Consider the following 26,040-nt stretch of genomic DNA (forward strand, 5'->3'; position numbering starts at 1 on the left):
GGCCCTGGGGTACTCAGGGCTCCCTTTCCCCGCAAGTCCCCAAGGTGGGAGGGCCGGTGGTAGTTCCGAGGAGCCCAGAGGGGAGGGGGCGGGACTCGGCGTCGCCCAGCAACCGCCTCTGGCTCTCTGATTGGCTGAGCGCCGCCCAGCCGCCATTTTCAAATCCCCGGATGATGGTGGCGAAGGCGGGTCTGCGCTAGCCGGCGCTCGCTGCCGCCTGGCAGAAGCCGGTGGGCACCGTGCCCGTTCCTGTCGGTCTCCCGGGCACCCGGCCACCGCCCAGCGCCCCCCCCGCCTTCCCCCACGGTATGGAGCCAGAGCTGGCGGCTCCGAAGCCGCCGCGGAGGCGAAGCCGCCGGGCCTCCGGGCTCCCTAAGGACGGCGGCGAGGGACCGGCCGGGGACGCCCGTGGGGGGCCGGGGCCGGACGGGAGGTGAGTGAGGCCCGGGGAGGGGTGGGGGGTCAGAGGGCGGAGGTCAGGGTGCGGGGCGGCGCCCCGGAAGTGCGTGCCGCGCGGTGGACGGCGCGGACCGGGTGACCGCCCAGCCCCGCCGAGGCGGGGTGGGGCCTCCCACCCGGGGCCGGCGCGGGTCCGTCCCGGGTGTCCGGGGAGCGTGGGGGACGGGGACGGGGGAGGGGGGCAGGTCTGTGTGCAGGAGGCGCCGTGTGTAAACCCCCCACCACCCCCACCCCCGCGGGCGCCGCACGCAGCGGTTCCCACGCCCCCCCCCCCCCCCCGCCCGGGCCGGAGCGGTGCGGCCCCGGGATCGAGCTGCTGCTGACTGATCTCCCGGACCCGAGCGAAGGCTTCCCCTGCGAGGACTCACGGGGCAGTGCTCAGCCTCAGCCCTCCCCCTCCCCGTCCCCCCCCCCCCATCTCTCACAGGGCTCCCTCCCTAGTCGATCTGACATTATCTCCAAACTACATTCCTCTGCTCCACTGACATTCCAGCCATGCCGGGATATGCTGGAGAAGAAGAGGAAAACAAAACAAAAATACCTTACTTTTCCCTCAGCAAGGTATTTACAAACCCCACTGTAAGCCACTCCGTGGGGAGCTAGGCTGGCTTTCCTTCAGTGCTGGTTTTACCCATTCGAGGTGACTGTATAGCCTTCTGAAACTCTCCACCCCCCCACACACACACCCGCCCCGTACTAATTATAGCCTGTATTTACGAGATAGAGAAAGCTCAGAGAGAAGGAAGGCATCACCGAGACTGAGAGATTGGAAAACAGAGACGGACTAGTCAAGAGCAAAGGAAAATTGAATATCAAGAGTCTCACATGGAGGTAGCGTGGATTTCACTCCCCATTCATCCAGTGATGCTGTTGAGCACCTGTCCTAGGGCCATGGTGGGGAGAGTACAAACAGTGAGTCCTTATTGGGGCTTGAACTCAGGGCCTGCCCCTCTCGGTCACTTGACTTTCTCTCCTCAAGGCTGAGGAGGAGTGACAGCTCCATTTCCAACTTTTTGGTGGTTAATGGAGATAAGCGTCTCATGAACTTTTCTGCCTGGCCCGGGACCTCAAGCTTCCAGTCTCCACCTTCTAATAGGCGATGGTATTCTGCATTGCTAGGATCACAGGCATGATCCACCAGCACCCAACTAATAGTGGGAATTCTAGTAAACAAAAACAAAAGCCTTTGGTCTTATCAAACAGATTTTGTAAGGGGGAACAAGACAATAATCAAGTAAACATATAAAAATGCCAGATGTCACATGATGAGGTGAATTAAGGTTATAGTGAGGGGAATGGAGATGATGAAGTGTCTTGACAGTAGTGAAGCTGGAGCAGAGATCTGAAGGACAAAAGGCACTGAGCCATGAGACTGGGTGGGAACAGTGTTCCAAGCAGTGTAGAAGCAGCCTTAAGGAGGCTGAGGCAGGAAGAGAACCCCGTGTTCCAAGCCAACCTGAGCTACATAGCAAACTCCAGAACCATCCAAAGGAAACCCTACCTTTTTTTTTTTTAAGCAAATTTTTAAAAAAGAATTGACAGGATGACTGGTTTTGAATAGCACCGTAACCACTCAAATTGCACTTTTACTAATACTAAAGCTAATCCCGTGTTAAAAACACATAGTTTAGGAGCACGTTAAGTAATAACAAAGTATATTAGAGGCCAGAGAGAAATCACAGTTGAGTTAAATAAAGATAATTCAATAAACTACACAATTGCACAAGACTTATACGGTTAGTTTATTTTATGCTGTGATTTAAGGTTAATAAATGGATATATGAACAAAGGTATTCAAACAAATGGACAGAATAATGATGCTTATCATTACATTCTTTATTGGGGATCAAATACAGGCTCTTGGTCCTGTGAGGCAGGCCCTCTACCACTGAGCTACATTCCCAGCCTGACAAATTCATGAAAAGATGAGTTTTGGCTCTACATTTCTGCCTTGCCCACCCCAGCCCCTGTTTGTGGGCTGCTTAGCATGTCATCTAGAAAAGGTACTTGTAATCATAATTTCTCCATGAAATCAAATTTTTTCCCACAGGATTTAAAATAGCTTTTATATTTTGAATCTGACCCCTATTTTAAAAAAAAGGAGTGTGTGTCTTTCCAAGATTTTTTGGCAGTCAGTACTATCACTCTTCATTTCTGGACACAAATTGGGTTTTTTTAGTTCCTTTTTTTCCATGGTTCTCAGAATAAATAGAAACTTGTTATTGAAATGGGGAAAAATAGCATTACTGTACAGCTGAGTGCAGTTAGTGCTGGAAAGAATCTTACCATGCAATTGGAAATATTTTCCCTGTTTGTTTACCTTTATAAATTCTTAGTAGCTATTTTTCTTTCCAACTTTCACTTATCAAGTTCTTTCTAAGGTCAGTAATTCCATTTCCACTGAATAAATGAATAACTTTGGCTTTGCAACTCGAAGTATAGCTGAAAAGAAATATTTGCTGAATGTGTTAAATGTGTCAGTGTAAATACTACTTCCTATTGTAGATCTGTATTACATTAAAAAAAGATATTCTGAGATCATAACTGCTGGTTCTCTCTCCTATCCTGACTGTTGGTGCTCAGTGTAGTATACAATAGCACTTCCCTAGAATAGTGTTTTTAAAATAAGAGTCATCTATTGAAGGTGTCCCTTAGATGGTAGAATGTTTACCTAGCAAATATGAGACCCTTAGTTCAAACCCCAGAACTATCAAGAAAAAAACAAAAAAGCACATGCATGACATAGACATCTTATCCTCCCCATAATTTTTTATCATTTGTAACATACTTCTATATTGTTAAGTGATACCAATTATAATTTACTTCAGATGACTTGTTTAAAGTTATCCTAAAATGTAAGTAAGTAAACAAAATATTTTGAACTCTGTAAGCAATAAGCCTTATTTTTTTTTTTTTTTTTTTTTTTTTTGGCCAGTCCTGGGCCTTGGACTCAGGGCCTGAGCACTGTCCCTGGCTTCTTCTCGCTCAAGGCTAGCACTCTGCCACGTGAGCCACAGCGCCGCTTCTGGCCATTTTTTCTGTATATGTGGTGCTGGGGAATCGAACCTAGGGCCTCGTGTATCCGAGGCAGGCACTCTTGCCACTAGGCTATATCCCCAGCCCTTATTTTTTTTTTTTTTGATCTCTGGGAAATGAATGTCTCATCTATCTTGAGATCTTTCTGTATTTACCTCTAGTTTCTGTTTGTAGGGCATTATTTTCCTAACTCAAGAACCTTGGTGGCAACTAGATGGGTATAGATAGGGAGGAAAGGCAGTCTCTCCTGCCAGTTTTGTCATTGAACCCTCAGTCTAATCAGCTGCTCTTGAACCAACGTTGGAGCAGTGTGCTCCTGGGTGCTCACTGACCTTGCTAAGCAGAATTGGAGCCACCTCCTAACTGGTCTCCTGACCAGTTTACCTTCTTCTATCCCACCTAAAAGTGAAGATCAGGTCCACATTTTCCAATTGTAATTCTTGAGATCTTTCCTCATAACACAGTGCTCCCTTGCTTTGTTTTGGTGCTCAGACACAAGAAACTACTTGAGGCTTATGTCCCTTGTTTCTAATTTCTGTTTCATACTTAACTTAGAAAAGTACTGGAGCCCTAGCATTTGATTTACACTTTTAGATTTTGGAAGAATGACATTTGCTTGTAGTTTTCAGTAAATAGATGGTGAGCAAAGATTATGAGGGCCAAAGTGCGAGTCCAGATATACAAATAGCCCATGACTTAACCCAGGGAACTAAATAATAAGTTAATAACAATCGGCCTGAAGTAGCCAGTTTCACTGATAACTGCCAACTTTGAATTTTGTTGTGCTTCCTTCTTAGAACCAAGCAGAGAAAGTCAGATGTGCACCTTATCCAGTCCAGTAGCCTGCCAGCCCATCCCTGCGCTCAGCCAGCTTAGACACCTACCCACAGGGCAGCTTCCAGTCAGGTCGTGATGAGCCGCCAATTCCATCCACTAGAGAGTTTCACGTTCCTCTACCTGTCTTGCATCTCAGCCAGAGTGCTGGGCGTGATAGCTAACTCCCTTGCTACAGTAAGCTCAGAATAGTCCTTGCCTTTGTCATTTGGTTGTCCTTCACTTATTTCCACAGAGAAAGATATCTTCTCTCACTTCTGTTCTGCATTTCTTTTCATCGGAAGTGATTAACAATAAGTATAGTTATGAATTGTCTACCATGTTTCTACATGTTTCATTTTTGTCATAAGGTTTTCTTCCTTTTAGCTTTATGTTGTATGTAAAGAAAATACAAAAGGAAAAATGCCAAAAGAACGAGACTCTAGTCAAATTTTAATCTTACATGAAACCTTTGTCTCTGTATATTATTTAAAGATTAAGCTATAATGTTATAATCAGATTACAACAGGGATGCAAATAACATACTCCTAGATTTTGTTAAGAACATCCTTTCTTTTATAAGTATGCAGTTTTATCAGATTTTTTTACCTTAAAAGTTTAGTTGCTGTTTTTATCTAAACTATTAATGCAGACTGTTAATACCAATAGATTTCATATTACTGATCTGTGTACATGTTCCTAAGTTAAATTTTGCTTGATGTGGTGAACTGATTTTTCAAGTGATCTGTTCATTAATTTTATGTAGATTCCTACTATAAAGATTCAGAAAATGGCCAAAACCTATGCTCTGCTTTATTTCATGTACTGTCCCACTTCCTGAAGAGACTAGATTACTATAATCTAGCTACTTTACCTGGTTTTTAAACTATGGAAAATAGTTTTTTGTCTTTATATTGCCTCATTATACTGAGGTTACTCTGTGTATTTATTATTTTAATTTTATATTAATAGATACCCACTTCGGAGAGGTAGTTCCTTCACATTTTTAACACCTGGCCCCCATTGGGATTTCAGTTTGGTGAGTACATACTTGGGTCTTTTGGTTTTGTTTTTGGTGCAGGGGCTTGAACTGTGGGCCTGGGTACTGTCTCTCAGCTTTTTGGCTCAAGGCTAGTGCTCTACCACTTGAGCAACAGCTCAATTTCTGGCTTTTTGCTGGTTATTTGGAAATAAGAGTCTCACAGACCTTCTTGCCCAGTCTGGCTTTGAACTGTGATCCTCAGATCTCAGCATCCTGTGTAGCTAGGATTAGAGGTGTGAGCCACCAGTGCCTGGCATACCTGGATTTTTATTTCAAAGCATAAATAGAATTGATTCCTAGGTTGTCTTTTAGTTTAGTTACCTATAGTTTGGAACAGTTTGAGAAACAGAACTTTGATCTCACTATGTGAATGTTTAGTGTCTTGTTATAACTCCTACCTTGAACTCTTTATTAGTTCAGTAGCTGGTAGTAATATTCTGTTGGCCTTTCAATGTAGACAAGTACATTGTCTAATGTAAGGCAACCATTCTGTCTCTTCCTAATTCGAATACTACTTGTTTTTCTTGTCTGTGTTGTTGAATAAATATAGTAAAAACAGGCTCCCTGCTCCCATATTTAAAAGTAACATTTCACTCATTCTATTACTATATTATGTTGTTAGGTCTCAGGCTAAGGTCATTCTCACTATTGAGGTGTGGAATAATGAGGTGATACATAAGAGGGCTTATTGAATATTAAGAACCAGAAATACAAGGCTCAATTTCCATAGAATAAACATAAAAAGAACCAGAAGTGATAGGTGCATAGTTTTGTTACTTCTGGTACCAGAGCTGAATGATTACTAAGATCCATTCCACAGACAGGGTTATTTGTCTTCCAGTTGATAAGTCCTGCAAATCTTAATTATTTGGGGCCAAGAGAAAAAAAAAAAAAAAAAAAACCCTGTCCCCACTCCTCAGGATAAATTCTATGTGATTCTTTAAAAAATGAGTATGTTGCCTTTCTCTACCAATGTACTTTAACTTTTTCTCTAATGAGTCCAGATGGCCCTTTACTTTACTTAGATAGGAGTTCTATTCTGAAAATTTCACAGGGGTCTTGTACTAGGGTGGAATCACTTCTTGTGAAGGAGCTTCTTACTCAGAGTGCTCATTAGGCTTCAGAGACAGTTTATGAACATCTCATACCAAAGTAACTTCCTTGTGCAGACAGCCAAAGGCTTAACTTTTTAAAACTGATTTTTCTAGTTATGTGTAGTCTTTGTTTGATGGAGTCATAAGCACTTCTATAAAAGGATTGAATGTTTTTTGTTCTGTTGTTTTCCTGTAGAAAAGAAAACGAAAAGAGAAAGATGATGATGTTGTAAGCCTTAGCAGCCTTGATCTGAAGGTAAGTCTTGCTGTTTGATTATGCTTTGAAATTTACAGGAAGAATTTTATTTCCATGCAGTAAGAATAAGGAGTGCTGGGTTTTGGAGGGGAGGAAGCTTTCTTGAATTTTTTTAAGTGCAAAACTGAATAATTTTGGCTTGTAGGTACCCACCTCTTTTTGCTCTTCCACTATTGGGTAAAGAATAAGGAAGTGTCAAAGTCAACAGTCCTCTTCCCAAAACTTCCCAAGTACTATAGTTTCAGGAATATACCACCCAGACTGAAGTGCTCCAGTCCTGAGTCCCTTACTGTCACCCTTAATTCTGTAAAGCCCTCCCCAGATCCAGCTGCTGTTCTCACCATGCCCAACAGTGAGAACCTGTTGAAATTTTCAGGATTCCCTCTGTACTCAGATCTGATAAACACTGCTAGTAATTGTTTCTTCTCTTATACCATGCAGGTGTTAAATTTCTTTATCCACATTAACTTGTATTTTAGATTGTCTCTTGGTGCTATACATACAAAATTGGAGGGGGGGTATTTGTTTTACTGTACCTATTTTTGGGTGCTTTTTTGAGAAAATTCAGAGAAATTGTAAAACTGTCACCACCACTACCACCTTATTCATTTTATCCTTAATCTGGTGAAAGCAGCTTCTGCTTTCTCTTGAATCTAATTGTAGAAGAGTATGTTAACAAATAAATTACTGGATTATTTTAATTACTATAATTTTTTAGGATATTAGAAACTAACACTTATCAGCTACCCCAAACTAGACTTCTCTTGTCCTTTAAGATTTACTAAGTTTGGGGCAATATTCTTTTTTTTTTTTTTTTGCCTATATTGTTATTAACTTCTTTAAATTGGGAGATTATACTGAAGAAGGAAATCATTGGTTTAAGTTTTTGTTCTGCTAAACATATGCCCATCTATCAAGAGAATAAGATTGTTATGTATATCTCCATTTCTTCCAAAGCTAAAGAAACTTATATATGGGCTGGGAATATGGCCTAGTGGCAAGAGTGTTTGCCTCGTATACATAAAGCCCAGGGTTCGGTTCCCCAGCACCACATATATAGAAAATGGCCAGAAGTGGCGCTGTGGCTCAAGTGGCAGAGTGCTAGCGTTGAGCAAAAAGAAGCCAGGGACAGTGCTCAGGCCCTGAGTCCAAGGCCCAGGACTGGCAAAAAAGAAAAGAAAGAAACTTATGCAGCTATAACAAAAAAATTAAAATAAAATTTGAAATAATTCTCATCATCTATGCCTAAATTCTTTCTTACATGGTATTTTTCATTCTGCAAGTGTTTATGGAATATGTGAACTCTTTCTGGAGCTATGTACATTAGGCCATAAAGATCGCGCACTATCTACGGGAAACAAGTGCCTCTAACTAAATCACTCTCCTGCCTAGGCCACAGTAGACTGTGTGGGACCAAAACAAGAATGAGAGGAACAAGGTTTGATGGAGTCACGGGTTAGAATTGAGTGCTTGTGGGAAAAGATTTTCATCCCAAATAGAGAAGAATATTTATAAATGCCTAAAATTAGCTCTGTGTAGGGAATGATGATAAATCATTTCAAATGATTAAAAGAAATACATGAAGAGTAAGAAATAAATATGAAAAGACAAATGAGGACATAAAAGTTGGCAATGGACTCCGCTGCTCACATAGCTTTGTGCTGTTACTTATACTTTGAAAATAATCTAAGACAGAAATGTCTTAAAATGCATAAACACTTAGTGCTTAATGTTCAAATTCAGGAATCTCAGTTTGCTTAAAAGTTAAATGGTATTGTAGTTTGTACACAGTGTTATAACTTTTTACATTAAGTACAATGAAATATGTATTTTATTCCTAATAACATACAAAGGATCACAAGCAATGAAATTGTTTAGAATAAAAATAATGGTTTGGAGGCAATTTCTGACTTTTGAAAAACAGCCTCATAGAACCATGACAGATAATTTGGTAATGCTCCTATGCACTGCAATGGGCAGTTTGAAACTAGCCATCGTGATAGCAGCTATTCAGCCAGTGGTAAGTCTAGTTTAGCCCATCTGCATTTTGATGTAATCATGATCTATCTCTATTAGTTGCTTTAGGTGTGTGTTTTTTTAACTTAGTGCTAAATATTTTGGAACTCTGGTTTCTCAAATATTTTTCAATCAGTGCTTCCTTTTTTAGTAAGATCTTAAATTCTATTTTAACTCAGCCTTTTTCAGTGAGATATATAGATGTTTGTTATTTAACTTTCGAGTTTTAAAGTAGAACAGTTTTCTTAGGAAAACTCAAACATTGTGAGCTGTGGGATCTTTTCATACACATGTGATTTTTGGATGTGAGCCAGTCCTGGGACTTCAACTGAGCTTCTTTGATCAAGGCTGACTCCCCACCACTTGAGCCACAGCTCCACTTCCAGCTTTTTTTGGTAACTAATTGGAGATAGAGTCTTACAGCCTTTCCTGCCTGGACTGGCTTTAAACTGCTCTCCTCAGATCTCAGCCTCGTGAGTGGCTAGGATTATAGGCATGAGCCACCCGTACCTGGCTACATATGATTTTTATTTTATGTCTAATTTAGTCATACAGTAAACTGCTCTGCCAAAGTTCCAAGGATACTCCACTGAAGAAAGACGACAGACTTTCAGGATGTATAGAGCTCACGCTCTAAACTGTACTGTACTGTACAGTTGGTCAGCATCCATAAGTTGAAACTATATAAAGTAGGATATGTTACTGTCTTCATAATTACTGTTGTACACATTTAAGCTGCTCACCAAAAACTAGATCCTACTTATGCTGTTTGTTTCAGATGCTGGATTTGTTTTTTCTTTAACACCACACACTTTCCATCAAAGGCATGCCACTTCTCAACAAATTTTAAAATTCTACTTCATCGCTTAAATGAAGCACCTTACATGCCCTTTCTGGTTTGGGAGTACTTTCATAACTTTTGCCTTGCTTTGAGAACACCAGCTCTGGGAGAGGCATGTTTTTCACAAAATTAAGGGCACTTCAGTGCACAACAATTTAAACACAACTGACAATAACATGGCACTGAGAGCTTCTATATATCACATGAACATGTAATGCATGCACTAGAATTTAAAACTTTGTGTTGAAAATCCTTTTGATTGCTTTTAGCTTTATTTTTTGACCACACTGCTTGCAGAAGATCCATGGATAACTGAGGTTTCCTGTACAAAATATGAAGACTATCTAAAAGTTAAAGATTCAGTTTTTACTGCAGATTAGAAGTTGTTTGTATGTAACCTGTATTACAGGCGAGTAAAAGTGCATGAGGACAGATAGACCACTGTGTTTCACAATATCCCCTGTAGAGGGCAGCAGAGAACTTAAGATTTTGTTTTCTCTTTCCTCAAAATTTAGCTTTCCTAGCCTAATTTCCAACTACTTGTCACTGTTTCAGATAAAAGAAAATGAAGACTATTCCTAGGGAAAAAAAAAAGTAGAAGTTATTGTCAAGCTCAGACTTATTTCTATATGCTAAGCCATTTTTCACATCAAAGGGGGAAAAAAAGTAAGCATAGCTTAATAGTCTCTTCTGTAGAAAGACAGTCCCTTTAATGTATTCAAAAATAAACCTTTTTTTCTATCTTTACCTCTTTCATATTTTAGAGGAAGAAAATCACTAAAGGTATGCCTTCCAGGTACAGCAAGGACTATAAATAACCTTTCTTTGGAAATCTGAGTTTCATCAAAAAGTTGATCCTGGGCTAGGAATACGGCCTAGTGGCAAGATTGCCTGGTATACATGAACCCCAGAGTTCGATTCCTCAACACCACATATATAGAAAGCGGCCAGAAGTGGCGCTGTGGCTCAAGTGGCAGAGTGCTAGCCTTGAGCAAAAAGAAGCCAGGGACAGTGCTCAGGCCCTGAGTCCAAGCCTCACGACTGGCAAAAGAAAAAAGGAAAAAAAAAGTTGATCCTTTTATCATACTGGCACTGTTCATTTTAGATATCTCAGTTAAGTTTTTAAGTTTATAAATTTAGAATTTTCTGTATAAGGAAACGATACCAACCTGTGCCCCTACTGTGCCATGGAGGAAGTTGTGTGAGCCATTGCTATTAATAATTTGATAATTAAAGTACCGCCTGCTGTTTGAAATAAACCTCTTATTTAACACATAAACAACTGAATATACTCTGCCTTTCTCACCCACACTGCGCTTGTAAAAGGCTGTAAATCAGCTAGTCTTCACTTTTTGTGGGGGCCTTTTATGCTTTTATTTGAGAAATGGCGTTCATTAGTGAACACTGATGTAGTATGTAAAAAGCCTAGATTTTGAACTTTGCTCTAATATTAAATCACCGAATTTCAGGTCATACTTACTGAGCACTTGACCATGTATCAGAAAATATACTAAAGGTTTGTTTTTTTTAGGGGGGGTGTCTCTTTTGGGTGGTGGGGCTTGAACTCAGGACCTGGGCGCTGCGAGCTTTTTCTCCCCCAAGGCTAGTGCTCTACCACTTTGAGCCACAGCGCCACTCCCTGCTGAAGGCTCTGTATAAAGTGTGTTCTAGTGTAATAACCTTGCACAGCCCAGAGGCACCTCTCCTTTCTGCCACGGATCAGGCAGGAACCTTTGGGCCATTGTGGCATACTTTCCTCTGTAGAGCGTTGACCAAGGCAGGCACCCGTTTTGAGCAGGGCCTTATTTGTCTTCTCATTGTTACCACCCGGAGGGGCTTTTGTTGGTTAGTTTTTGTGTCCGTCCTGGGGCTTGAACTCAAGACCCGGGTGCTGTTCCTGAGGTTTGTGTGGTTCGTTGGTGTTTGCTCCAGCCCGGGGTCTGCCGCCTGAGCCCCAGCTCCACTTGAGCTTCGGGTGGATAAACGTCTCACCGACTGGGCTGCCCTGGCGGGCCTGGAGCCTCGATCCCCCGTAGCTGGGATGACCGCAGGCAGGCGTGCGCCCGGGGAGGGGGTGGGCCGGGCCCCCTCCGCGTGCTGGGAGGACTGGGAGCCGGAGACCCAGCTGGAGAACTGGCGACTTCCCTCCCAACTCCGCGCTCCCCCCCCGGGAAGGCCTAGGTGTGCGGCCCCGGGCCGGCGGGGGTCACGTGGGGGCGGAGGCCCCGCCCCGGGGCGTGGCTCCGGCGGCCCCGCCCCCGGGCTCGGAGCTGGGCCGGGTCTCCCGCGCTGGCCGGCGGCAGTCTCAGCTCGGGCGGGAGGCATGGGCGCAGGGCTGCTGCGGGCGGCCGAGCTCCCCGAAGGCTAGCCGGGCCCCGACCGTGCTTCCTGCGGGGCTGACTCAGGCGCGCGCGGACAGTCCCGAGGGTGGAAGGCCCCCCGCGGTAAAGCATGGTGGCGCATGATGAGATCGGAGGTCTCCTGCCCATTAAAAGGACCATTCGCGTCTTGGACGTGAGCAACCAGTCCTTCAGGGAGCAGGAGGTAAGACGGCGGCGGGGCGGCCGGCCTCCGGACCCGGGGAGAGGCGGAGACCCGGGCCGGCCGGGCGGCCCGGAGCGGCCGGCCTGCCTCACCTGAGCCCCGCGCTCGAGTCTCTGTACACGGGCTTGTGAGTCCCACCGCTGCCCCACGAAAAGAAAGGACGGGCCGTGCATCGTGTTTCCCTGGCCAACTTCGTGTTCTCCATCTTCACTTAGTTTGGCTTGTTAAACTTGATTTTTGTATAATCAGGTCTTAGATACTGCTTTCCGGGAATACGAGGAAAAATAGGAACTCTACTGCCAAGTTAGTGCGAGTCAAGCCTGACCTGGAGCGCTTGCTTATTTTCCTTTTACATAAGTTCCTGGCGTGCCACCTTCCTCAAGCAAGAAAAGGTGTGCTAAAATATTTCAACCAGCGAAACACTGAAATTCTACCCTCTTTGGCTTCCGTCATTTGGCTGAAGTCATTTTGGCTTTTTAAAGTCTTTATGGAGCGTTAATCAATAGAATTTTCTGCCACTTTATATCATCTTAATAGCAGACCAATCCACATACGCCACATATTGCAGTGTTGTCTTGGTGTCCTCAAATCTCTTGGTTGTCGTGGTGCCTCTGGCTAAAGACATGTGTCAAAACTAATATTGCGCATTTTAAATATTGTTTTGTGTATTGTATACCTCAGGACAGCTGCTTGTTATGCATGCACATATGCCTTTTAGTAGTTACAGTAATACCATGTTTCAAAGGTGTGTTTTTATTTGGTGGTGTTTGCCTTTGAGCTTTGTTTTCTGATCGTTTTGTTTTTGCTTATATGCTCCTCAAAATTTATAAGCATTTTCTTTGAGTAGAACATTTTGCACATAGTCATCAGCACAAATACTGGAACATAGTCATTTTTGCACATCAAAAACTAGCCTCTCTTGCTAGTATCAGACATGGGTCATGTTTTGGGCATACCTTTATTTCCAAGATTAAAAAGAGCAAGAATATCATCAGGACTTTAGAACTACACACAATGTTTTGAGTGGTGTTGTTTGTTTGTTTTCTCCAAGTTGAAAGGGAAGAAATGACATGTGATCATTGTTCTTTTTAAAACAACTTTATTCCTCTGTTTTTTAAACTTTTTGCCACATGGGAGAGATTATTTAGTACACAAAATGGAGATAACAAGACACATACTGACTTTTTTTAATCAAGTGTCTTAATTTGATTGAATAGAGAAAAGACACCCCCTCAAGTATGCACTCCCAGGTGATATCACTAGAAAAACAAAAGAACTTTCAAAATTCACAACAGGATTTTTCCATGTTGGATGTATGTATGTACAAAATATATCCCATAAAAGATTTCAGTCTTAACAATTTTGCTTATAAATATCTAGGAAATGTTTTAAGGCATAAGATTTTACTTTAAATGGATGATGAAACTAAGTAAACCAAAGCCTGATATCAAGGCAGATTTCATGTAATAATGCATGTGACTGACTAAACTAGATAGGCTGATTAAAAATTAACCTAAGAAAACAACATAAACTTATATTGTGAGCATTGGGTTTTTTCCTCCTTCAAGTGAACTTTAGCCCTGGTTAAAGGGTGACTGCAGTTTAAAAAAAAAAAAAAACTCCTTCAGTATGTGAACTTTGCTGGGTTTTTTTGTTATTCCCAGTTTTTAGGTTGTCTTTTGGACAGAGTATGTAGTTTTAGTCTCCATGTCTGGTTTTGTTTTGTTTTTAAGCTTCCTGTATTTACTACATCATGCTTCCAGCACTCCAAAACAAATAGAAGAACACCATCTCTGAGCCTCACTCTTGGTGGTCATTAGATATTCCTATTCCTCTTCCTCTTCTCTCCTCACCTCCAGATGCCAGAACAGTGTAGTCTACCAGGAAGAGGAATGTCCATAAAATACTGATTCTTTCAAAATGGTGTCCTAGAAATATGTTTTATAAGGCAGATGTTGATGTTCAGATAACTAAATTCACATCATTGAAATGGCTTACCTGGACCTGTAAGGGAGAACAATTTTTTGGTTATAGCTTACATAATCCAAATTCTGATCTGTAATCTAAGAGACAGATTTTTCTCCCTACCTTTTAGGGGATTCATGTATATTCATATTTTTTTCCACAAGAATTTTTCTGAATTTTGTTTCAGATACTATTAGCATGCACTTTCAGTTTTATATCTCGACATTTCCTAACCGCACTTTTAAAGTTATTTCTTCATTTTTTTTTTCATTTTTAAAAAATCACAAGCTTTGAGCAGATAAAGATTAGATATAGACCCAGATGTGGGTTAGATATGGGATATCTTTGTGGTCTGCAGGAATGTTACTAGAGCCCCTAAAAAGTGCCCTCATCTCCCTTCCCACACCCATTTCCTGACTCTCTCACCAAGGTCTCTGAAGAATTACATGTCCTGTGGAGAGAAGTGAGACTCTATTTACTTCTAAAGAATTGTGGAACTTCTTAAACACCAAATACTGCTTAGTATATTACCCTAGAGAAACTACATAAACAAAATCTGTATTGCTTTAGATATATGTACATTTAATATGCAAATTATATAGTTTTCATTTTAAATATCAACATTTTGAATTAGCAGGACATTTAATCCTATAAAGATAAGAATTTCATCATTCATATGATTGCAGCTGATAGATATCAAAAAAAAATCCTTTCCTCCTAGCTCAACTGATTTCTCCTTTCAAATTCAACCTTTCTGAACGTTTTTAAGTTGAAGTGAAATAGTTCATGATTTCTGGGTTATGCTTTAAACAAGGAGAGGAGGGCTAACCTCTGCAGAGCAGCGCAGGACTTCGCGACAACTGCTTTGTGTCTAGTTAGCGCTGGCCTGTCTTGCTTTGTGAGGTAATTCTATCTCTGTTCAATAGGAGCCCCTTTGTACTGTCTTTACTAAATGGAAAGGAATGTCTTGTGCTGGCCCCTGCACACGCGTGTGTCACTCAGTGCTCACAGATGTGTGGTGAAGGCATTCACACATGCCCGCTGCTCCTGGCATGTGCGGCTTCCCAGCCCAGAGCTTCCTTCTTCAGCTCGTGTAGGGTGTGCACATGGGAGGCCTTATAGTCACAGTTTTACTTTGAAGTTAATTGAGGGGTGGGAGCGTAACAATTTTTACCTAGTAAAGCCATCAGGCTTGTGGATTGCCTTTGCTTGCCTGCAAAATCTCTTCAGTAGTTGAAATTTCTTGATGGTTTTTTAAAATCATTTCAAGTAATTATAAAATTTAAAAATATGTATCTTAAATTCTCATCAAATTGATTACATGCCACAGTTTTGCTTCAAAGGCACAAAATACCAATGGTTATGCTCCATTGGAGTAGATATATGATCTTTCATCCTTTATTCAATAATTATGACTCACCTAATGACATGGTTCTGTGTAACTAGAAGTAAAATTAGAATAATAAAATTGTTGTCAAGTTTTGAAGATGCCTGAGGGATACGTTTGCTATGGATGTCTTAAAAGGAATACATAGAATAATAACTATTTCTTTTAAGGTTGTTCTAAGTTAATAAAGTATGAGAGTGACAATTCAGAAAGCTCTGTGTAGAGAGTGAAATGTTCTAAGAAAAGTCACAATTGCTGAAACTTGCTCTGTGGCAAACACTGTTCTTCACCCTTGACTCGTTTAATCTGCATAAACTTTTAAGAGACATTCTGATCTTTAGCCATATTTGACTGGTGGAGAAACTGAGGCCCAAGTTGTGCCATCATCAAGTGCGGGAGCCAAGATTTGATTCCAGAGCCTGGGAGCTCTTTCACTACTTCCCTGCTTGGCTTCAACGCTTTTTGACCTCTGTTTATTTTAAGGTTATACTTAACCAAAATAGTTGGAAATAAAATTGTAAGTTACTGTTATTTGGTCATGTTCTATTTTAACATGGAAAAACAGCAGTCATTTCCAGAGTTCTTGTTTCTTTATCTTACAGGGTACAAGTGTTGTTTGTAAGAGGGCTTAACTTTGTCCAGGCTTGTATGAAATCCTTGCATCTAAGCACACACATTTAGTGTAATCTGTTTTTGTTTTCACAGGAGCCAAGCAATAAAAGAGTTCGACCTCTAGCTCGGGTCACATCCTTGGCAAACTTAATCTCTCCTGTAAGAAATGGAGCTGTCAGACGTTTTGGCCAAACAATACAGGTAGGTAAAAAGAGGAGAGGGAGAGAGATGTAGTCAGGTGACTTCTTCTGGAAGCCTGAAAGTTGTATTTTCCTTGGGGCTATACAAATATGTTTGCACTACTCTACTTGAGCATAAGTTTTCTTACTGAAATACTCTGGCAAGGACTGTCATTGTCAGGACAGTGTTTGATTTCACTTACCTGCTTCTTATAGCAGAGATATGTTCATTTTTGTTCTCCAAAAGTAAATTTGATTGATCATGTTTTTAAATGATAGGTTGTTACCCAAATTGTTGCTTTATGCATTGAGAACCTCTCCAAATTTCATTTTTCATCTGTCTTTGTTCACATTTTTAAAAACGAAACAGAATAATGACTGTAGCCTCCAAATCTCATTTTCTCCTTTGGTTCTGTCCTTTAGTCGTTTACTCTTCGCGGTGAGCATAGATCCCCAGCCTCTGCCCAGAAGCCGTTCAGCAGGTCCACAGTCCCCACGCCCACCAAGAGAAGAAGCAGCGTGCTGTGGTCAGAGATGTTAGACATCACCATGAAGGAGTCTTTAACCACCAGGGAAATCAAACGTCAGGAGGTACGTTGGCATACAAACCAGACCCAGAGCCACTGACTTAGCCTAAGAAAATAAAGACCCCTTTTTGAAATGTGCAATTTGCCAGAACAGCAAACTAATGGCCTACAGCAAATCTGTGTTTGAGCAGCAGCCCGGGCCATGTGGTGAGAGTGGCACTCTGTGATGGGTGGTGGTCATAAATTACAGAGCTAGCGGTTAAAATTATAAAACGTGGCAACCCCTCATTTCAGATGCCATCCCGAATTACAGTTTTTAGACCAAGGCACTTAAATAAAGACCTGTATAAAGCATCAGTTAAATGTGTAAATACCAATTACATGATTTTCATTTCTCAGAGGAAGGAATGACCTCTGATGTTTGCTGGATGTTTTGTAGGCAATATATGAAATGTCTCGAGGTGAACAGGATTTAATTGAGGATCTCAAGCTTGCAAGAAAGGTCAGTAATAACTTTTTTTTTGTCTTGTCCTAATTCCTAAAAATAAATTCTAGAAGCTAGAGTTCTTAACGTGTAGAAGAAAGTAAAAATTAGCTACTGGTAAATACATATTGTAGGTGGTGTTTTATGTACATCGTTTCAAGTGAGTGTTAGTTAAGAGAGTCTTCAGGAGATTAACACACACCTTACTTTCTTTGATGAAGTCCGTGTAGCTGTGGTGTGTCAGGTACACTCACGTGTGTTCTCTCATCATGTTTTCTTTGCTCAGTCTTGTGTGACACGTGTCTCCCCTTCTGCTAGGCCTACCATGACCCTATGTTAAAGTTGTCTATCATGTCGGAAGAGGAACTCACACACATATTTGGTGATCTGGATGCTTACATACCCCTGCATGAAGGTTAGATATGTTCTTCATTTTCATTCGTACCTGAACAGGACTAACACTAGTAATTTTAAATATATTCAAATTAACAGACACAAAAAAATTACTACATTAAAACTAATATAAACTGATGATACAGTGCTGATCTGTTTCCTTAAATAAACTTATTATCGGTCTGTCTGCCATTTTCAGATTTGTTGGCAAGAATAGGAGAAGCAACCAAGCCTGACGGGACCGTGGAGCAAATCGGCCACATTCTTGTCAACTGGGTAGGTAGCAGGTTGGCCCCAATTCATATTTTAAAGACTTGCCCTATTGCAGTTTCTAATGGATATCAGCTCCATTTGATCCCATTCTACAAACAATAAGGCAAATTTATAAGTAATAGTCTTTTCAAAAGAGAAAGAGAAAACGCTATTGGCTGTACAATTTCATTTGAGTCACAGATCTGCTTGCAGCTGTGTTTCTGCTTGGACAGCACCCCACATTACATGCTGCCAGTCATCTGTTGCGCTCTTTGGCTTCCCAGTTGGGAGTGCCTCCCACGTGCACGGCTCTGTCTAGGACCACTGGGTCCTGGGGATCTAGAAAGAGAGACCCGTGTCTGCATTCACAGCCAGAGCCAGGCCATGAACAGTGTCAGGGTGGGTTAGTGGTAAATGCGCTCTCAGTGGCTCAGGAGGCCTGGGAACACGAGTGAGTAGCACCTGAGTGAGATGGGGAAGCGGTGGGGGGGCGGGGGGCAGAGGAGTACATGCCTCTCCAACTGAATTTAGTCCAATTAGGGAACTCAAGAAAGAGCACTGCACTATTGGCCCAAAATACTGTTTTTCTCCCACAGTCATCTGTGGAAAATGTCCACAGATTGGGAACGCTGGAGAACAACTCCACTGTGGTTGTAGCATGTGTTCAGGGGTTTATTAATGCACCCAGTCATAACAATAATGCGTCACACTTTTTCTTTCCTCACTCTTCAGTTACCAGGCCTGAATGCCTACAGAGGCTACTGTAGCAACCAGCTGGCAGCCAAAGCTCTCCTTGATCAAAAGAAACAGGATCCAAGAGTTCAAGACTTCCTCCAGCGATGTCTTGAGTCTCCCTTCAGTCGCAAGCTCGATCTTTGGAGCTTCCTAGATATCCCTCGAAGTCGCCTGGTCAAGTACCCTTTACTGTTAAAAGAAATTCTTAGACACACTCCCAAAGACCACACTGACGTTCAACTTCTGGAGGAGGCAGTAAGTAGTTCAATAAATTAGTCTCACTTCCCACTTGTATACAATGCACTGCCCTTAGAAAGGTGTAGAATGATAGTCTCATATCTTGCATATATTGAATCACAGTTAAATATTTTGTTGTTTTTAAGAACCCAAGACACTGTGTGTGTCAGTGTTGGTGGTATAGTTGTGAGCATAGCTGCCTTCCAAGACACTGTGTGTGTGTGTGTACGTGTGTGTACACCTTAACCAAGGGACTGGATTTTAACTGGCCTCTTTCACTGGGTAGCAGGTGACTTTAGGCTACTCACCCAGTTTTGCCAGGGTGTTTCTTCATCTATAAGAGGAAGGTCTTGTCTGCCTTGGTTTCTAGAGTCCCTCCAGGCTTTGACTTGAAGCTCTGTCCTGTCACTTTATGTGAGGAAACGGGGTGGGTTAATGTACTGAAGTCGTTCCATCAGTACTCTGATTGTTTTTAGGTGTTGATAATACAAGGAGTTCTCTCTGATATCAACTTGAAGAAAGGCGAGTCTGAGTGTCAGTATTACATCGACAAGCTGGAGTACCTGGATGAGAAGCAGAAGGACCCGAGGATTGAAGCGAGTAAGGTGCTCCTGTGCCACGGGGAGCTGAAGAATAAAAATGGACACGTGAGTGCATTTGTATAGCGTCAGGGAGAAGGGAGAGAGCCATCACTTCCTTCCTCTTCCCTGCTTAAACGCTTTTGAATACACATTGTCTGGGCAGGTTTGTAAAAATAAATTCACAGCCTCATGAGAGAACATAATGAACGAAGATCAGCAGCTTTGATAAAGTACAATTTGGGTATATTTAGGTGTGGAAGAAATACCATGACTTCAGTGTCTCCACAAGTTAAAAAACTTTGGTTTTGCATTTTTAAAACCTTAAGTCCACTTGTATGGCTGGAGGTGGTTTTCTCGGTTCCATAAGAAAAGCATATCATCCTGCCACACTTGGTGGGGCATACCTCTAATTCCAGCAGGTCAGAAGGCTGAGGGAGGAGGGCCGAGAGTTCAAGGCCAGCCCAGGCTACATCATAGACCTTGTCCTTAAAAAAAAACTTCATTTGTTTTTAGCACTACTTAACACATTTCTACAGCAGACTAACTTTCAAAGTATCTCCTAAAATTAAGTATAATCAAGGAATGGTAATTTTTTTATTTGAATCTGATAGCTCAGGCTTCTACCACAAGGCCTAATTGTTCTGTAAAGGCTTAAATTTGTGTGGTGAATATAGAACCTTAAACACTACCGGCATGTGTTTTTAACTCCTACTTTATAGAGAACTGAGGTGTATGGTATGGTCTTCCAAGTCCGGTTTTGTTGTTTGTTTTTTATTTATTGTTGTCAAAGTGATATACAGAGGGGTTACAGTTTCCATGTGAGGCAGTGCATACTTTTTTTTTTTTTTTTTTTTTTTTTTTGCCAGTCCTGGGCTTGGACTCAGGACCTGAGCACTGTCCCTGGCTTCTTTTTGCTCAAGACTAGCACTCTGCCACCTGAGCCACAGTGTCACTTAGGGAATCGAACCCAGGGCTTCATGGATATGAGGCAAGCACTCTTGCCGTTAGGCCATACTCCCAGCCCCAAGTCAGGTTTTTTCTAAGGTTTTGTGGTGTGTGTTTACTCAGCTGACAGTGAACACCAGTATACAAAAACGTCGGGGCTGGGGATATAGCCTAGTGGCAAGAGTGCCTGCCTCGGTATACCCGAGGCCCTAGGTTCGATTCCCCAGCACCACATATACAGAAAACGGCCAGAAGCGGTGCTGTGGCTCAAGTGGCAGAGTGCTAGCCTTGAGCGGGAAGAAGCCAGGGACAGTGCTCAGGCCCTGAGTCCAAGGCCCAGGACTGGCCAAAAAAACAAAAAACGTCTTCTGTAGTCTGCGAATGAGTTTTTCATTACAGCCCACATAGTCTTTTTTTTTTTTTTTTTTTTTTTTTAAATTTTTTTTTATTATCAATTGAACATAAATTTTTTTTTTTTACAAGGTGCTGTGCAAAGAGGGTGCAGTTACATAGTAGGGCATTGTGTACATTTCTTGTGGTATCTTACAACCTGTTTTCCCATCCCTTGTCTAGGTCAGGTAGACCCATATGCAGTATACAATGTATCAAGCACATATACAGTGATCACAGACTTGGTCTCTACTGTCTCTCCATCTCCCTTTGTTAACAGTCATATATCAGGGAGATCATGCCCCTTTGTTTTCTGTGTTCTAGGCTTGTCTCACTCAACATTATTTGTTCGAGTTCTGACCATTTCCCTGCAAATAACAATATTTCACCATTCCTAATCGCTATGTAGTATTCCATTGTGTATAAGTACCATATTTTTTGGATCCATTCATCTGTGGAGGGGCATCTGGGTTGTTTCCAAATTTTGGCTATTGTGAATTGTGCTGCGATAAACATGGAAGTACAAATGTCCTTTTGATATCTTGGGTTTTGCTGTTTAGGATAGATGCCTAGGAGTGGTATGGCTGGGTCATAGGGTAGGTCTATATTGAGCTTTTTGAGAAACCTCCATACTGTTCTCCAAAGTGGCTGTACTAATTTGCACTCCCACCAACAATGGAGAAGGGTTCCTCTTTCCCCACAGCCCCTCCAGCATTTGTTGTTTCCTGAGTTCAGAGTATAGGCCATTCTAACTGGGGTGAGGTGGTATCTCAGGGTTGTTTTTATTTGCATTTCCTTTACTAGCAGGGATGTTGAGCATTTCCTCATGTGTTTCTTTGCCATTTTTATATCTTCTCTTGTGAAGTCTCTCTTTAGCTCTTTTGCCCATTTCCTAATAGGTTTATTAGCCCACATAGTCTTGAAATCAGTTTAGGAAGAGACTTATAAGGGATAGTTTAGGAAATCAGTGATGTGTTAGCAGTGGCAAGTCACGTTGATAACAGCGCCTATCGTTCATTTAAAATCACAAAGCTCCATGTTAACAAAGCATCTGTTTCCTGTTTCTCCAGAAACTTTACGTTTTCCTGTTTCAAGACATCTTGGTTTTGACGCGGCCTGTTACGAGGAATGAGCGGCACTCCTACCAGGTGTACCGGCAGCCCATCCCAGTGCGCGAGCTGGTGCTGGAAGACCTGCAGGACGGCGACGTGCGCATGGGCGGCTCCTTCCGCGGGGCCTTCGGCAACTCCGAGAAAGGTACTCACGGAGGCGTCCAGACCCGCCCCTCCAAGGAGGCGCAGACACCGGAGGGGGCGCTGTGCGGCTCAAGGGGCAGGGGGCCAGCCTCGAGCCGGGGAGGCCCAGGGACAGCCCCAGAGCCAGCCGAGAGAGAGAGAGACAGAGAGAGAGAGAGAGAGAGAGAGAGAGAGGAAGGAGGGAGGGGGAGGGGAGGAAGGAGAGGAAACAACTGGAAATGCGATTTTCTTTATTCTTTCTATTTTTCCAGCTAAAAATATCTTCCGAGTCCGCTTCCAGGACCCCTCCCCGGGCCAGTCGTACACCCTGCAGGCCAACGACGTGTTCCACAAGCAGCAGTGGTTCAACTGCCTCCGCACGGCCATCGCCCCCTTCCAGCGGGCCGCCAGCCCCCCGGAGCTCCACGAGGACGGCGAGGAGAACAACCCCTCCGCGGGGAACCTGGGAGCCCCGGGAAGGGCGCCGGGAGCCGGGGAGGAGAGCCGGTGGGAGTGCGGCCCCCCCGGCGGCGGGGGCGCCCCGGCGGCGGCCGGCGGCTCCAAGCGGGTCAAGGCGCACCGCGCCCAGCCCGGTTTCCGCCGAGCCAGGGACAAGGCCCAGACCGGCGGCAAACGGAAAGAGACCCTGGTGTAGAGGAAGCCCAGCGAGCCTGTTTATTTATACATGTGTACAGATTGCCCTTGCGGCGGGGGGGCGTTCTAGGGTGACTTGGTGCCAGCTGTAACATGTTCATGGATCGGGGTCGGGATCTGTTTTTCTGTTTTGTTTTGTGGGGTTTATTGGGATTTTTGTTTTTGTTTTTTATGTGTTTTGGGTTTTTTTTTTTTTATGGCAGCTAAAGATACACAGATTACTGTCTAAATTGCAGGGTGTTTGTTTGTTTTTAACTTTTTTTAGAGATATTTTCTTAGGTGATTAAGAACATATAAAAGAAGGTTGGTATTTTTACATTAAATGGCTTATCTCCTACTTCTGGGCTCATCAGGAGACTACCCATCAACACTTAGCATTTTGCAAATACTAGAATGCTGCTGCTGGTCTTGCATGCAGAATTTGAAGTTTGGACATTGGCACCCAAAATCTACCTGGAATGCATTTGAAATGCCACAAATTGTACATTGAAGTCAAGCTCCCTTACAAAACAACCCATTTTTTTTTAATCAACTGGAATACTTTGGTTTTTCACTGCACATTCATTCCTTGTTTTTCATTCATTTATCCTGACAATTATTTAATTTTTTATTGTAAAGTAGTTTTTTAGTATTTGCTTTTATTTTTTTACTTTGATGCCTTTTAAAATTGGCATGTTTTTTGTTTTCTTCCTGATTAAAAATGTGTGTATGTGTGTATGTATATATAAATATATATATTTGTTTTTTAAAATCATAATAACCAAGTGAAACCAAGCCATACTGTTTTTGAGCCAATTAAGAAAATTACAGTGTCTACAGTGTAGCATTTCAGGACGGTGAAGACTCATGAAATGACTCGCTGTATTCTAGACTACTAAAAGAAAACCACTTTCAAGGAATTGTGACGAATGTTTTTATGTTGTCTGAGAAGCGAGAGAGAAGGTAGTAAGTAAAAGAAAAGAGGGGAAAAAAGGAAGTAGTTTTGTATTAAAGTAAAAATGTCTGGTTGTGCCAGAATGTGAAAGAAGGTAGGAAAAGTTCAACCTGAGGGTCCGTAGTAAGTTGTAGAAGGCGAAGGGGATGTGAATTTTTATTTGCCTGGGTGTATAAAGCCTGCAGATGAGAAGGCTGAAAAGAAATGGTGAATTGTGCTGAAAATTTGACCGTATTTGACCCCTGTGGGTCGGATTATTCATAAGCTGGGGAGGAAGACCGTCGATGGGTCCCCACTGCTGGGATTCGGGTCTTCCGAGGCGGGAAGAAACCCGTGGGTCATTGCAGATGCACAGTGGTAATCAATTCAGTTAACTATTATGTGAAATACATTTGCCAGTGGAAATGAAAATTAGAATCTATGACTGTAAATAGGTCAAGCAAATGATTTCTCTGTATAAATGAGTTATACAATTAAAAAGCACACACGTAATCACCCTAAAGGTGTCTTGCCTGGTGGATCTTTCGAGAGCCTCCCTGGGACTCGGTGGGATGGATGACATTGGTCTACAGGCCTTACAGAAGCTTAAAACCATCACAGACCTTGGAAATTCATGGTTGAGTTAGCTCCAGTGTCGTGAATCTAGTGTCATCTTTTAAGGACTCTGTCATCAGAAGTAGCAGTTCTGTTGAAGACACCTGCCCGCTTGCTGTTTTTCTCGGCCCTAAAGTGTTCTCCCTTTCTTCTGTCTTTTGGGTGAACACTCCGCATCTTACCCTTTGTGGATGTCTTAGTAGCACACTTTGTTTCCTCTACCTGTTCGTTCTTGCTCTGCCACACAGACACACCAATCCATGTGAGCTGAGGCAGTGAAAAAGCATAGGCAACAATCCCTCGTTTCCCGTTAGTTTGCTTTCTGTGACCCAAAAATATAAATGGAAAATTCTAGAAGTAAATAGTTCATGACTCAGTTAAATTGCCCATTCTTTTGAGTAGCATGACAAAACCTCATACTTGCTCTAAATCCTTTTGGAGGTGACAACGCCTAGAGTGTCCATGCTGTATATATTACCTACCCATTGGTCACGTCGCAGTCATCTTGGTTATCAGATGGACTGTGATGGCTTCCCTGTGCTTGTGTTCAAGGGATCCTTATTTGTTCGGATCATGGTCCCTAAAAAGCAGTGATGTAAAAGAGGTGTCAAGGCGTCCATCACAGGAGGACGGAATAGCAAGGCCGCAGGGCAGCTAGGCAGTAGAAAGCGGGGCTCGGTACACTTCACACATTTCCAGGCATTCACTGGACGTCAGGCTGCATCTCCTGTCAACGCGGAGGAACCACTAGAAAGGCTTCCGGGTCTCGTGGGTTAGCACCTCTGTTCAACCTGACCGTGCCCAAGGGAGATTCAGAGCCGGCTCCATGTCTACCTTAGCTCTCTTTAATGTTTGTTCTGTTGTGCACCCAAAGGAAGACCACGTTCGCTAGATTTAAAGGCTTCCGGTAAAACTCTGATTTCTCAGTGGCTACTGTTGAGGGCAAGTGGAAGGCTCTGTTTCCTGTCATTGAAGAGGGCAGGCAGGAGCAGATCTACCCAGTAGAGCTAGTGTCCGCGTGGAGTATTTCGCTCTTTGCCAGCCAGTTGAGGAATTTTACAACCCATCTTGTTTCATTTTTGTTCCCCAACCATTGCAAAGACCTCTTAGACGGATTATTATCTTTTGAATATTTTCATTAGCTTTAAATAGTGTACCAAGGAACTTCCATGCAGCAAAGCAGTTAATGAAAACAGTACATCTTGATCAGTGTTGCCCCTTTCCACATTCACGCCCTTCCTTCTCTTTTGGTTATGTATTGGATTTTTTTTAAATTTTTATTGTTATTATAAAGGTGATGTAGAGAGGAGTTATAGTTGCATAAATCAGGGAATAAGTACATTTCTTTTTGGACAACAGACACCAATTCTTCTTGAGGCTTGAGCCTGCACATTCTAAGCACACACTACTACTACTGAGCTATATCCTCAGCTGCGTGGTGCGGAGCCTGGTCTAGCTGGCATGGCCTGGCTGGGTGGGGCAATAGACATTCATCAAAACCAATGGCCTGGCCAACATCACCTGGGTGAACACGTGTTTTGTATTTGGATAGGGTAGAGATGGAGTTGGTTGGAAAAAGAGAGCGTTGTTAACAGGAGGGACAAACCAATAGAAACGCCATCCATTTGGGCAAGAAGAAGGGCAGGCTGGGTAGCAGTGTGAAGTCTTCAGGAGGTGGAGGGAAAAGGGAGCCAGCAGCAGAACCACAAGCCCCAAATCTCAGGAGACAGAGCTGGTCTCCACCAGCGGCTTTGGGCCCTGATGGCTGACTCTGACAGGGAATGACCCCGGCTACCAGCCGAGGCTAAGGGGGCATAGACTTCCTGAAGCCCGAT

At 42.7% G+C, this 26,040-nt stretch overlaps 1 protein-coding gene across 3 annotated transcripts; it reads left to right on the forward strand.

Annotated features, from left to right (window-relative positions):
- The first annotated feature begins 245 nt into the window (after positions 1–245).
- On the forward strand, positions 246–24,113 carry Net1 (neuroepithelial cell transforming 1). 3 transcript variants are annotated; one of them, XM_048367534.1, is made up of 13 exons: positions 248–433; positions 5,281–5,347; positions 6,641–6,700; positions 16,159–16,266; positions 16,668–16,835; positions 17,211–17,273; positions 17,574–17,670; positions 17,848–17,924; positions 18,633–18,890; positions 19,349–19,519; positions 21,859–22,045; positions 22,296–22,539; positions 22,573–24,113. In XM_048367534.1, exons 1-13 carry the CDS (start codon positions 309–311, stop codon positions 22,676–22,678), a joined length of 1,731 nt encoding a protein of 576 aa, XP_048223491.1. In that variant the 5' UTR covers positions 248–308; the 3' UTR covers positions 22,679–24,113. The 3 variants fall into 3 exon arrangements, with proteins under 3 accessions (XP_048223489.1, XP_048223491.1, XP_048223492.1); XM_048367532.1 differs by having other exon boundaries at positions 246–433; positions 22,296–24,113; XM_048367535.1 differs by lacking the exons at positions 248–433; positions 5,281–5,347; positions 6,641–6,700 and adding an exon at positions 11,847–12,101 and having other exon boundaries at positions 22,296–24,113.
- The last annotated feature ends 1,927 nt before the right edge of the window (positions 24,114–26,040 follow it).

This window comes from Perognathus longimembris, chromosome 18 (assembly GCF_023159225.1).
Source record: "Perognathus longimembris pacificus isolate PPM17 chromosome 18, ASM2315922v1, whole genome shotgun sequence".
Lineage (NCBI taxonomy): Eukaryota > Metazoa > Chordata > Mammalia > Rodentia > Heteromyidae > Perognathus > Perognathus longimembris.